Source organism: Barbatula barbatula, assembly GCF_947034865.1.
Source record: "Barbatula barbatula genome assembly, chromosome: 9".
NCBI lineage: Eukaryota > Metazoa > Chordata > Actinopteri > Cypriniformes > Nemacheilidae > Barbatula > Barbatula barbatula.
Genome location: NC_136772.1, coordinates 12,248,762 through 12,262,208, shown reverse-complemented (window position 1 = coordinate 12,262,208; position 13,447 = coordinate 12,248,762). Strand labels below are relative to the sequence as shown.

Below are 13,447 nucleotides of genomic sequence, written 5' to 3'. Positions count from 1 at the left end.
TTTTACAACATCCTCACCAGCCAGCATGTAGTGTTTCCAACGCTTCGAAAACGTGAATCATTTGGTTCATTTGGTTCAATTGATTCAAAGCTTCGAAAAGTCATTTTTATTAAAGATACAGAATTGCAATAGTAGATAATCACTCTCCTACACGGGTCTGAATGAGCTACCAACAGCACACTTCCTTTAAATCCCATTCACCTGTGCACACCTGAATCATTTCTCGAATCAATTATAGAACGAGCGCATCCAAGAGCATGGATTTTCGTCAAAGAAGAGAACAGGGAATTACAACATTTATTCAAAACAGAACATTTTTAAACGCAGTCTTTTATTTATTTTTCTACCTTCGTCGAATCACTGTAGTCGCAAAATATGACTGGTAAGTTCTCCTTCTGTACCACTAGATGTCAAAATACACCAACTAAAACCGCCAGGCTCCCTTTTACACGGCTTACGGGTGATTTAGGCTATACGTTGGCATATTAATATTTATCAATAGAAAATGAAAAATATAAATGTTTACCTAAACTAAACTAACCCTAACTTTAAGAATAAACATGATATTTTGTTTGTCACAGAGAACGGTGTGATAATACTGATAGTCTGACTTCAAGAAGTGCACGATAAGGTTTCTGTTTTTAGCACTAGACTGCCATGCTTTAAAAATAGCGAGGAGGGTGGGAGCCTCCCCCAACTCGCTCAGAACAGGCGCTCGAGTCGATCTGCGCACACCAAGAGTGAACTAACAGTGGGAAGTTTTAGGCAGCTACTGACAGACACACTGAAAACAGTCTGATTCTCTAACTGACTTCAGCTTCTTTCCAGCCATTTCTGGCAGCTCCTCGAGGGCAACACGTGTGTCATGAATACGTCTTTGCGCGCTCGGCACCTCTTCGCTCTTTGAAAGTACAGCACTAGGAAGAGCGCAGAAGACGGATGTAACACAATGAACCTCGTCGGCAACCACACAGCGTAGCCTCACTGTTTAACGCTTGAAATTGAATATACATGTTCTTGTTTTGTACTTTGAAGGATTCGTACATATTGATCATTGATCAGGGTCTCAACTACACAGCGCAAACGCGTGTTTCTAAAGACTAGAAGGATTTTTTTCAAGGTTGAACTCATGGGATCACAAGGGCCAGGACGTAAACGAACCACCAGCAAAAATGGCTTGACGGCTGAGGAAGATGCCCTAAACGTTATTGCCAGAGAGGTAAAGTCATCTCTTAACAGAATTGTTGAACTTAAATTGACAGGCACCGAAGTGCCTCCAATGAAAAACATGAAAGCCACATGGCTCGCCGTCATTTATGAAATTATTTTTTAATCTAAATATTAGGGAGACGGGAATTTATTCATCGACTAAGAAAATCATTTATCTAGCCCTGAATGTAAAATACGAACACTGTTTCACAAGATGTAGACCATTTCCTCTCATGTCTTCTTCCTGTAAGCTTTTAGTTGTCCAGCAATTTGCTTACATTTCAGATGCCAGAGCTGCTTCTACTGACCAAAGTTTTGTTTTGTTTTCTTCTGTTTTCAATTTGTTTCGTGTTGTTAAACTTTTACAACGTGCTGCCAGTGAGCAACATTAGCTGGTTTGATGTACTGGAACAGGTGCTGAGTTCATGGTTGAGGAAACACTCATTTTGACTGCTTGGGAAATGATGTCGCCCAGTCACAATTTTCACCGATGTGCCGCAAAAATATGTTTAAAAATTCCCATCTTTAGAGACCCACCGTGGATAATGAACTCTTGTGTTAAAAACGTGTTTTTAAAGACGATTAAACTGTGTGTGAAGCAAAAGTTTAGTTCTATTAATAGCATGTCTCTGCTGGACACATCCACCGGTGGTTGGCAGAAGAGTGGCCTCCCCACACACTAGTCAGCAATAACTGCCCTCTCATTTTATTGTGTGGAATACAGTCAGTGACGCAAACGCTGTGTGTGAACGTGTACCCATGATTCATTTCAACTAATACTTTGTTTGACTGCTGATAAACACATACATTACGTCTTCTGCACGTACAGCTCATGAATGTGTGGTCATGAGCTCCTCATATTTTGCAGTATAGATTTCTCAGTGGCATTTGGTTATGTATGTTCTCTTGAGAAGTCATTTGAGTTTTGTTAGGGTTTATATGGGGGAGATTCTGGTAACACAGTCCTAGTGTGTCGGCGGACATCTAATCAGGATGATGATACACATTTGCATAATTTCAGTTTGAATACTAAAGATTTGTTTTGTGATGCCAACACCACCAGTTTGTCTTGTAAATGAAATGGGAAAAGGACCTTCCGTGCAAATGTCTTATTACAGAAGGTTTTCCCTATACGGCTAGGTCAGATGTCAATACTTGTAAGTGTTCAGGCCTTGTAAGTGCAGGTTTAGCTTCAGATAGATGATTGTTTTTACCACTTTTTTTCTACTTTATCTGAATTTCAAATGCCTTTCAAAATAATTTAAGCTATAAACACCAATGTTCTCACTGCCCTTTGACATTGCTGGAGATATTTCGTCTTTCATGTACCTCTTTTATCTTCACTCACCTGGTACCTGCAGCTAGTTCTGATATTCTGTTGCCTCATTCTTGTTGGCCTCTGACATGTAGGTATGTCGGCCCTTATGTGCTTGTTGATTCTGTAACAAACGCTTTAAAAATAGAAAGCCCTCAAAGGCCAGCTGGTCAAGACCAGACTTGATGTTTTGTGGCTGTGACCATTACTTTGAGCTTTGAGTACAGCATCTGTTAATGGATCATACCTTCAAACTAGTTGCTTTTTGGCAAAATTCACCATTTTGAATAAAAAACGGGTCATTTATGTGAATTGTGTTAATCCGAAGAGTTTTTTTTCCATGCAGCGTCGTCTTTTTTGATCCTAGGGCCAACCAGAATCACGCGTTCTAAACGTCATGTTTGCGCCTGTGAAAAGCATTGCTGAAAGGGACGAACGCAAAGTGTCTGTCAAAGAGTACGCGGCGTTGATATTTATTATTCAGTTCACTCGTGTGATCGAAACTGCTGTATGAGAGACAGTTGCCAGTCTCCCTTTCGAATTTCCACTTCTATATCTCTGCCCTTAAGGGAGTATGGCACTGGTGTGCGATTGATATTCGTCCGAAGGTCACTGTAGTCTACAGATGATATTTAATAATTTTTTTAGTGACCGATCAATTAGCTTCATGATCTAGGAGCCATGCGGATTACTTTTGTATTGCTTGTATCTGCTTTTTTACTTTTCTTTATGATAAAAGTTCTTAATAACTTTTTTTAGCTCTTGTAACTCGCATCAGTCAGGTCCCGCACTTTATTTTCGTTAAATCCTGCATGTTTTAAATCCGAAACCAAAACATCAGATGGGCAAGCGCTTTGCTTCGATGGACACACATCCAGTTTGAATTGGGAAAGACTTAGGAAGGTGCACCTCTCAGAAAACGTAGACGAATGAAGATAACTAGATGTTTAATTACGATTTTGAGCATTGGGATCGCGAGACGAGGGCAACGTATTTATTTTTATGAAAATCTCAAATTTGGTTTTTCCTGTAGCTCTAAAATGATTGTCAAGGAATTAGCAGCTGCTCCATAGGTGTCATGTGGTGCACTTAAAAAAACGTGTGCAGGCCAAAAGCCTGAAGAAAATGACAATTCACTACCACCACACCCCCCACTACCGTCGTATGGCAGTCACCTTTTTCACCTCTTCCAAGTTTGCAGGTTTGTGGATGCAGCGGAGTCACACACAGACTATATAGTCCTCAGTGGCAGTGTCTAATTTAATTTAACTTAACTTAGTGTTTCCATGTGAACTGTGTGATGTAAGACCCCCGGTAGAGCATGAATGAGGGATTTCCTGCTAAAAGAAATCTCAATACTTTTGATTCAGTGCTTTGCTTCGTCTAGTTACATGCATGCAAGTTGTGGAATCTGGTGGGACAAACTTATGAGATCAACAGATTGTTGCATCTGTTTGTATTTGGTTAATGACCACATTCTTCAAGTTTTTGTTAAGCGCAGGGGAGCTCCAGATGCCGTCTGGAGTTTTCACTGTCTGCTCATCAGTAGCTCATTTCTCTACAGGGCTCTAGACTAACATTTGAGAGACGTGGCAAAGGTGCTACCAAGTGATTCAGGTGGTGACACCCGCGGTTAATTTGGTAGAACCAGTGTCGTGGGGTGAGGTACGAAAAAAAATCACTAAAATCTTATCAAAATGTGTTGAATACATTAATAAATCCATAAGAAATTAATAGATATCATTCTTAATGATTTTTATTGTCTATGTAAACTCTTTCAAAACTTTTCAACACCATATTTAAAGCACATCTATCTTTAAGCTACTTTCTTCCTTTATTTGATGTGATCAATTGCTTTAATATAATTGTGTTTTGGGCCCATTCTTTGTTGTTTGATGAAGATTATAAACAGAGATCTTTTTTATGCTGCTGCCCCTTTAAGAGCATTTTTTGTGCACTGTACTGTAGCAAGCATGCGTTTTGTTTCAATTGCAAGATTGAGCGCTTCACTCGTTTGCTCTGTCGGTCCTTTCGCTTCATCATATATGATGAATATAGCATATATATCATATATCATTAACACTCGCGCAGGAGTGTTCGCAGGAAATAGCAATGGTGGCATGTCAGACTCCTCTACTTATTTTTACATTTCTCTGTATATAAATTCTTAAGAAATCAAACCTGAGACGTTTCAAAGGAGATTAGAGTGCCAGGTGAATCAGAGCTAGACTTTGAACTCTGGAGGGTAGTGGTGGGCGATACTGTAAAATGTGTTATTGATCCAAAGCATTTACTTGAAGTTACATTTACTTTCCTGTGTAGATGAAATGTTATGATTTATCAATGAATGCATCATTAATATGCTTATTAAATTATTTAGCGCCGGTTGAAGCAAGACACTTTAGAAATGCATAGAAAACTGTAAAATTATGTCCATGCACTTACAGTGAGGGAAATTATTATGTGATCCACTGCTGATTTAGTAAATTTGCCTGCTTACAAATAAATGAAGTGTCTATAATTTTTATGGTAGGTTTATTTTAGCTGATAGAACCCGAATATCAACAAACAAATCTGGTGAACAAATGTATATAAAGGTTAGAAAATAATTAGCATTTCAGTCAGTGAAATAAGTATTTGATCCCCTAGCAACCAGCAAGAATTCTGGCTTCACAGATTGTTTATGTGCCCATATGGACCACAGATTAGTCCTGTCACCTGTAAGAAAGTACTCCTAAATCAGCTTCTTGTGTATGTTATGTATATAAAAGATGCCTGCCAACAGAATCTGTATCTTACATTTCAACCTCTCCACATTGGTGCGGTTGGTGCGAATATTTGGAAATACAAGAAATACAAAATAACTATCAATTGCCCTTGGTCTGGAGCTCCCTGCTAGATTTCCCCAATGGGGTAAAGATGATCATGAGAAAGGTTAAAGATCAGTTCAGAACTACACGGAAGAAGCTTGTTAATGATTTCAAAACAGTTGGGACCACAGTTAGCTAACAAACCATTGGTAACACGCTATGCCACAATAGATTGAAATCCTGAAGCACCCGCAAGGTCCTCCTGCCCAAGAAGGCCAGCCCGGCTCTGGTCTGAATTTTGATAATAAACATCAAAAGAATTCAGAAAAGAATTTGGAGAAAGCGCTGTGATACCAAAATTGACTCCTGTGTTTGGAGGGAGAGAAATGCTGACTATGACCCCAAGAACACCATCACTACAGAGAAGCACAGTGTTGGAAACATTATGCTTTAGGGCTTTTTATCTGCTACGGGTACAGGATGACTTCACCTGAGGGACGGTCCCATGCACCGAAAAATCTGGGACGAGAACCTCCTCCCCTTCACTAGATCACTGAAGATGGGTCGTGAATGTGCCTTTAACATGACAAAGATTCAAAATATATTGCCAAGACAACCAGAGAATGGCTTAAGGAGAAGCATGTCTCTAGACCCTAGTCCTATAGAAAATCTGTGAAGGAGGCTAAAACTCCTGAGCGACAGCCAAGAAACCTTAAAGATTTACAGAGGAGTGGACTAAAATCTATACATTTTGTCTCTATCAGTTAAAATAAACCTACCATAAAAATATAGACCCTTCATTTCTTTGTAAGCAAGGCAAACTTACAAAATCAGCAGTGGATCAAATAATTATTTCCTTCACTATGTCAAAGCTTTTAGCATACTGACATTTTTCAGTGAATGGAACCTCTCCATATAAGGACGAGGATTCAGAAGGGTTTTCTTCCTCCTTCTTACATCACTGACGGCCCCTGAAGATTGTTATCACAATTTCTTTCCTGTTTACTCTGCCATTGGGAGGCGTCCCGTATGGAGTAATGCTGACTTATTTGTTTTCTTTTGATGCTGATTCTTCGTTATTCATCAATTATTCCGTTTTTAAAAGGCCAATAATTGCCCCACGGAACACACTGTGATCCATTAAAAAAAATATATAATCAGTTGTGAAATAGTTCTTAATCTGAACAGCAGTTATGTTACCTTTAAAATCAAATAAACACATTTGCATGTGATAATATGACACAATACAATGGCGTTATGTGTCGGGGCTCGCGTTCCAAACAGAATCCCTCCGAAGGACCCTTCAGGAATGGGACACCACACAAAACATCACTCCAAATAAAGAGAATATTACAATGTTTTTATTGCTCCTTTTGCCATGTGAATTTTAAACAGACAATTTATTTTATCCCTTCAGAACTTACACATCAAGAGCTTTACCTAAAAGAGAGTAAACCATGGGGATGATCGTTTCGGAATGGAACGCAGGGAATGATTTCAGCGTGCATTTGGTTAATGTATAACTGCAAGTTGGGTTACTACATTGCAATGCATTATATATGGAAGTCTATACACTGACAAATAGGGTAAACTGTTGTTACTTAAACTTGAAATTTATACCGTGGCATGATGTTCCGCTCCACAACAACGCCCCGGCCCAATTTAACCCCTAATAGTATCCTCATCTTGATATGTTTTTGGTTCATTCTGGGTTCATGCTGCTGTCACCTTTGAAGTTGATCTTCTGGTGTCTTTGATTTATTTTTCTTATTTTTTTAAATGTAACTTTAAAAACTATTGCAAATAAACAAAACAAATACGGAAAAGGAAAAGGGTTGATGTTTTGTGATTTATTAACTTGCAAAGTTGCTCTGATAAGACTCTGATGTTTGCTTAAGGAAAAAGTAATGTTTGTTCTGACTAGATGCTTGTGTTGTTGCCTGTTTGACATGAATACAAATTGGTATGAAACAGTTTGATGTGTATATCAAGTTGATGAATTGGAAGATTCCATAAAAAATAGCAGCGTTGTTAGGTATTTTGCAGTCTAAACCCAGACTATTCAAGGCCAGATATTTTTAGGCCTTTTCAAAAGAGAGCACATTGAACGTCTTTGAACATATAGGGATCAGTAGATGAGCGGAAGAGAGCTGATGTCTCTCATCTTGCTCTTTTCTCACATTTCAACAGGCTTCTGTTTCCAACAGGCTCATTGGTGTGTCTTGAGTAACTTCTGTGGTTGGTGAAACAAGTGTTTTTTTGCTGGCCAAACACAAGGACTTTACATTTTGTCAAGAGATGCTTTTGTGTGGTCGTTTGAGATGTGCACACGGCTGCACATTTATCAATAACATGGACAACAAGCCCATGTTAAGTAACTATTGCACAATTTCGGTGAACTATTTGTTTAAGGGTGGCATGTGTAATTTAATGTCCACTTTGTGCACCTAGTCCACTTCATCAAATTCTGGAATTGACTATTATCGCAAGATAATAGCACAGTTTATGTGTTAATATGGGCAGAGCAGAGGCTGAGATGCCTGCAGTGATCTCAAATGTTTCCGCTCTGAGAAACACTGTTTATGTCTCATGCAGACGATCCAATGAATCCATTTTAAAAAGCTGCCAAAATGATTCTCAATATGATATTGATATGATTATCAGAATGATTTTGAACATTTATAAGGGGCTGTAAAGCGATTAATCGCATCCAGAATAAAAGTTTGTGTTTACATGTTTGGTGCTGTGCATTTTATTTTGTATTATAAACAGTACACATCCATGTGTAAATAATATTTACATGTATTTATTTATATTGGTCAATTATTTAAATGATATACAAACATCTTTTTTGGTATATGCATATATGTGTATGTTTTATAAATACAAAATTATTATGCACAGTACACAGACTTATATTTTGTAAACACTCACTTTTATTCTGGATGTGAATCGTTTGACAGACCTCATTTTAAATGTTATTTGTTTGAACATTAAATACAAACAATTAGTTTTTGTAAAAAAAGTTTTACTCAATTTTATGGTTTTCTTACAAGCTCCAATGCAAAAACACACGTAATCATTGAACCTCATCAGTTTTCTTAATGGGCCTCATGTAACTTGTCTTTGTTTTGCCTTTCCTGTGTTTGTTAACATGGAAGCTCTTCATATTTTCCTACAAACAGGGGACCAGCTGATTCAAATGTACTGTACCCACACAGCTTGGCAGGGTTGTACCAGGGGCCGTGGGAGACATGGCCCCTGGTACGGGCTTGGCATCTTATCCTGTGGCATTTATGTCATCAGATAAGACCTCTGGATTTGTCCTGGCATTCATCAGAAACTCTCAGGGACTTCTGAATTTACTCTTTAGAGCCATAAATAAATGTTTATATTCAAAGGAGTTGTTTATCAGACAGCATAAGATTGTGTCTGTGTCCAGCTATAACATGATGGAACAAGCTCTCCATTCCGTTGAGAACTGTCACATTCCGAACTTTCATAAAATTGGAGCCTTTGGGATATTTTGATAGAGGGCGCTGCATTTGGGTCATTAAAAATAGCCGTTGAGGAGGGTGTGAGAAATAGGCCATTTTTTATCTTTTCTGTGATAAGAAAGTGTGTGAGAGCTCATGATGGGGGAAGATGCTGATGACCCTGGCTTCAAAATGCTCACCGTGACTGATATCATGGTCTACTTTGATAACTGCAAAAAGGTACTGTGACTTAAGATAAATGTGAGTTATGAAAAACGAGAGCATGCTTTTTTAAGAAATATCAACCTCTTTCTTTTATATGCACGTGAAGATCTTTCTGTTGTGTTCTGTTAAACACAAGCCTTCACATCGGCTCAAAAACAGCTATGGCCGTGCGTTAATACCATCAGCATTTCGAATGCTGTGTTGTGAACTGTGCAAGGAGGGTGTTATCCAGGGTTGATTGTGAGTGATTCAGCTATCTGACTTCCTGCTATGGTCAGAAAAGGCATAGTTTTGGTTACCCAGTCATTCACACAGTTGTATAAAGTGCATTTCTTGATCAATGCTTGCAAAAGTGAGACTATTTATGTTTAGTCTTTTTAATGAAATATTGAGAAGTTCTCATAAGGCAAAGGCTTTTTAGGTGGATACCTATAGTGCATGAATGCACAGGTAACTTACTTGGCACACAGAATGTAAGAACCCGTTTTGACAGCTGTTGTTGTAATTGCTGGGGGGAGTTGTGTGTTCTTTGTCTCCTTGGCAGTTAACTTAAAAAATGATCCGCCTTCATTACAACAGTACTGACTAACATAACAGCCACACAGTTCCTGTTTACAAACAGTAGTGATATATAATCTACTGTAATTGTTACTTGCTGTACAATTGGACATTTAATTTTCCGAGGTGCTGTCATTCTCCCATTTTTCCCAGTTTAATCCTTTTTTGTCCTCATTGCCTCTCTTTATGGGCATCACATCTGTGGTGTTGTACTTCTTGAAAATAATTTGTAAAGAATGTGTTAAAGCTGGTCAGCTTCTTTTTTTAATAAAAATGTTGATTAAATAAAAAGAAGAAATAGGCCATAATCTCTGTAGCACTGTTACTAGTAGCTGAAGCTTTAGAAATATTTACTTTGGCGACATAGTTGTTTCAGAAAGGCTTTCAATTCTCAAGATCACTGGGCAGTGCAGCAGCTGCTTCCTCGGAAAGAGGGCGACTGCATCCAGGACGGAAAGCCAATTTAAGATTATGATCTAACATTTACTCAGGAACAAGTTATTATAGACTTCTCCATCAGCCAACAAACACAAGATTGCATTTAGGCCCCCTTTCATTAGCTGAGGGTTTAAGCTCAATGGGTTCATTTAAACACATTTTTCTTTAGTTTCTGTTTTATTAGGACTAAAGGCTTTTGTTCTGTATTTTATCGGAGTATTGTAATTTATTACAGTATTGTAAATAAGAATGTAAAACTGCGTTGAAATGATACGCTTAAGAGTAAGTTTGCTAGTATCAGTAGCAAACCTTAAGGGCCCTCTGTGATGACCTAAACTACTGTAAAAAAGATTATTTCCAATAAAAGTTGGCTGATTTTCCCGCAATTCTGATGATTTTCCCACAAGTCGCAATTCTGCAATGTCATACACTATCTGCACAGCCTGCGCATGCTGCAAGATGTCGAACATGTGCTTGAATTAGCGTACCGCTGGCTGACAGTACAGTAAATCAATGGGGGAGATGTAATTTCAAGTGACCGTAAAACTGACCAATCATATCATCTTTCTACACGGGCACGCTTTGTTTTTGGCTAACTATCCGTCATCTGGGGGGGATTGTTCACCAGCAATCTCGTAACGTGGAAGAAGCTCCCGAATATGGTTCGCCAACCGCCAAACTTAGAAAAAGAAGAAATGCGCAAAAAACGTGATTAAAAAAAAAATATACTAACAGCCTGTGGATAAGCTTTATCAAGTCTCGGAAAAATAGAAAAGCTGATAAACGTTGTCCAAAGCAACAGGAGGAAGACTTTATCAATTAATTGGATCATAAAATTGTAAGTTATTCAAGATTTATTAGACCGACGTGCCTCAATTCATTTTAGTTGCTGATGTGAGTTTAACTTGACACGATTGATTTGGACTGGTCAGTCTTAGATTTAACATATTGAGCGTATTTGCTGTTATTCTGCATAAAAGTGACATTTTATCAGATAGGTAAATATACCACGGTCAGTTCCATATGTTTACTTCGCTGTAACGTTACCAGTTTAATCATAGTCTATTCGCTGGTGAATCTCTGTTTACTGCCTGCTAGTGTAGGTTTTCTTTACTGAGCGCACTCTCATGAGGTGTCGCTTTTTAAACTGGTATAGTGTACACATAGTCTGTGATGGTTTTATGATCATACTGGGAGGCAGTGTCGGTCGTGTGTGTGCAACCCGGTCCATTATTACATTGAAGAGCACATACACGTGTGTAATAAGGATTTGTATCGTGTGCTATCTTGGTGATAACTGTCTTGCTGTGCTTTTCGGCTTTTTGCGTTTCAAGTCTTAAGCAAGTAGCATTGTAAATGTATCATGTGGTAAGTGTGATGGTATAATGATGTAATGTTGAGTACAGATGGACTTCAAATTAAATCCCTTTTATACCTGAACCATAAAATAAAAATATTTTTGTGTGATTTTGTTTTGTGAATCTGGGTAAAATTCCTCTGAATTCATGGCTGTATTCTTAGGAGTTGTTGTATTAAGAGAGCTGGGTGGAGTTAATGTGCTGTCGTCACTTTGGGAGGGTCTCTTTGAGGAAATACTGTGGTCGAGTCTTTTTGGTTTGTCACCACATTTTGTTGCCGTCATATACAGGAAGGAAGTGTGCTTGCTCGGCCCCTCTCTCTCTTTCTCCTCATGCCTTAGTGGGACTCTTTTCCTTAAAAGGACTTTTGTAATGTGATGGACTGAAGTGCACACATTACCGTACACACACACAAATACACTCTCATGTAGACACAAACAAACTTGTTGCATGTGCAGGCAGAGGAGTTACAAAACATCAATGTTATGAGTGTACACATGCATTTTAGTGATTTAATAATTGTCCGGTTTTCATTCATTGTTACATTTATATTTATAAAATATAATTAAAAAAAGAATCATTTTGTCTTGAAATACTTTTTTCTAGAAAGATTTTGCTACCAAATTAAAAACCTAAAATCCAAGTTCCAAAATGGTTTCATAGTTGTGCTTTTTATTATATATATAATTTTTTTTAAAGTACCTTTGTGCTTAGGAAATTGCTTATGGTCTCTGTGCTATAATTTAATATCTTTATTTCTCTTTACCTCCACCTGCAGGCTGAAGCCCGTTTGGCAGCTAAGAGGGCAGCCCGTGCAGAAGCTCGGGAGATCAGAATGAAAGAACTGGAGAGACAACAGAAAGAGGTGAAGAAACACAAGTTTTGAGTCTTAAACTTTTTCGTGTGTGTGTGTCTGTGTGTGTGTGTGTGTGTGTGTGTGTGTGTGTGTGTGTGTGTGTGTGTGGAGATTCAGGTTCCCGAAACATCTTTTGTCCAATCAAATTCAAAGACGGGACCTCACTGTTGTCTTAATAGTCTAAATACAATTAGAATAAAAATAAGTGAATCTCATAAAGATATTGTTTTGTACTGAGGTGTCAGACCTGACTTATCCTGTAAGTCTAAAGTCTGAAGAGCTTTAGCTCATGGAAAAAAGACGTTCCCCAGCTTTTACTTGCTTAAGCCCAGCATGTATTTTAGCTTTTTACTGGTGTGATAATCACCACACTAACTCCCAAGAGTCAAAGGTTAAGCAGTGAAGCATCTCCGAAGTAAACAACCTGCGTCACAGTTTTTAAGTTTAACTGCTTTGGCTTTTGTGTTCAACTACCAAAGGAAAATAAAACCATTAAAATATTTCCAGTAGTCTTGTTGATTTGCTACTGTATAACTCTGCCAGCCCATTATGTTGAATTTGTTTAATCTGCATCATGTCTGTGGGCTCTGGGGTCTGAAGGACATGTTTTGGAATGATAATAGTGATCAGGATCAGTTAATCAAAGCCCATGTCAAGACCTCCAAGAACGAGTTTGAATTTCCACATTGGATCAGAAATGTAGCCTCAGACCAATGGCCAGACATATTTCAGAGTGCAGGTTTCAACACATAATGGTCTTTGTTTTATTTTTTGTATTTAAAGTGATCAAAATGTAAATTCTGTCATCATTTAATCACACTCTTGTCATTTCAAACCTTTATGACTTTCCACCGCAGAACACAAAAGAAGATATTTTGAAGAATTTGGTTACTGAACAGCACTGCCTCCCATTCATTTCTATTGTATGGACACAAAACCAATGCAAGTGAATGGTGGCCAGTTAACAAAAAACTTCAAAATATCTTCTTTTTTGTTGTGCAGATGAAAAAGTCATGCAGGTTTGAAATGATAAAAGGTACGAGTAAATGATGACAGATTTTCTTTCACTTTAATCTATGTTGAATGCAATTTAAGGCTGCATTGAGAGCACCTGTGTACAGGTTATGAAACAAAACGTTGAATTGCGTATACAATTTGTATAATACAGTAGCATGCAGTTGCTTGATTTAACTTGCTCTGAT

General features: G+C 38.1%; 1 protein-coding gene across 13 annotated transcripts in view; it reads left to right on the top strand.

Annotated features, from left to right (window-relative positions):
- Positions 1–213: 213 nt before the first annotated feature.
- Positions 214–13,447, top strand: part of lrrfip1a (leucine rich repeat (in FLII) interacting protein 1a) — a 33,116-nt gene continuing 19,882 nt past the window's right edge. For 5 of the 13 annotated variants that reach the window (XR_013787147.1, XM_079464666.1, XM_079464665.1 and 2 more), the window contains exons 1-2: positions 669–1,219; positions 12,168–12,254. Coding sequence is in view for 12 of the 13 variants with exons in the window: in XM_079464666.1 (XP_079320792.1) it covers positions 1,130–1,219; positions 12,168–12,254 (177 nt within the window). In the remaining variant the exon portion in view is untranslated. Of the gene's footprint in view, positions 383–405; positions 1,220–12,167; positions 12,255–13,447 lie in introns of those variants that run through there. The other 8 variants (XM_079464674.1, XM_079464670.1, XM_079464673.1 and 5 more) reach the window with 4 other exon arrangements.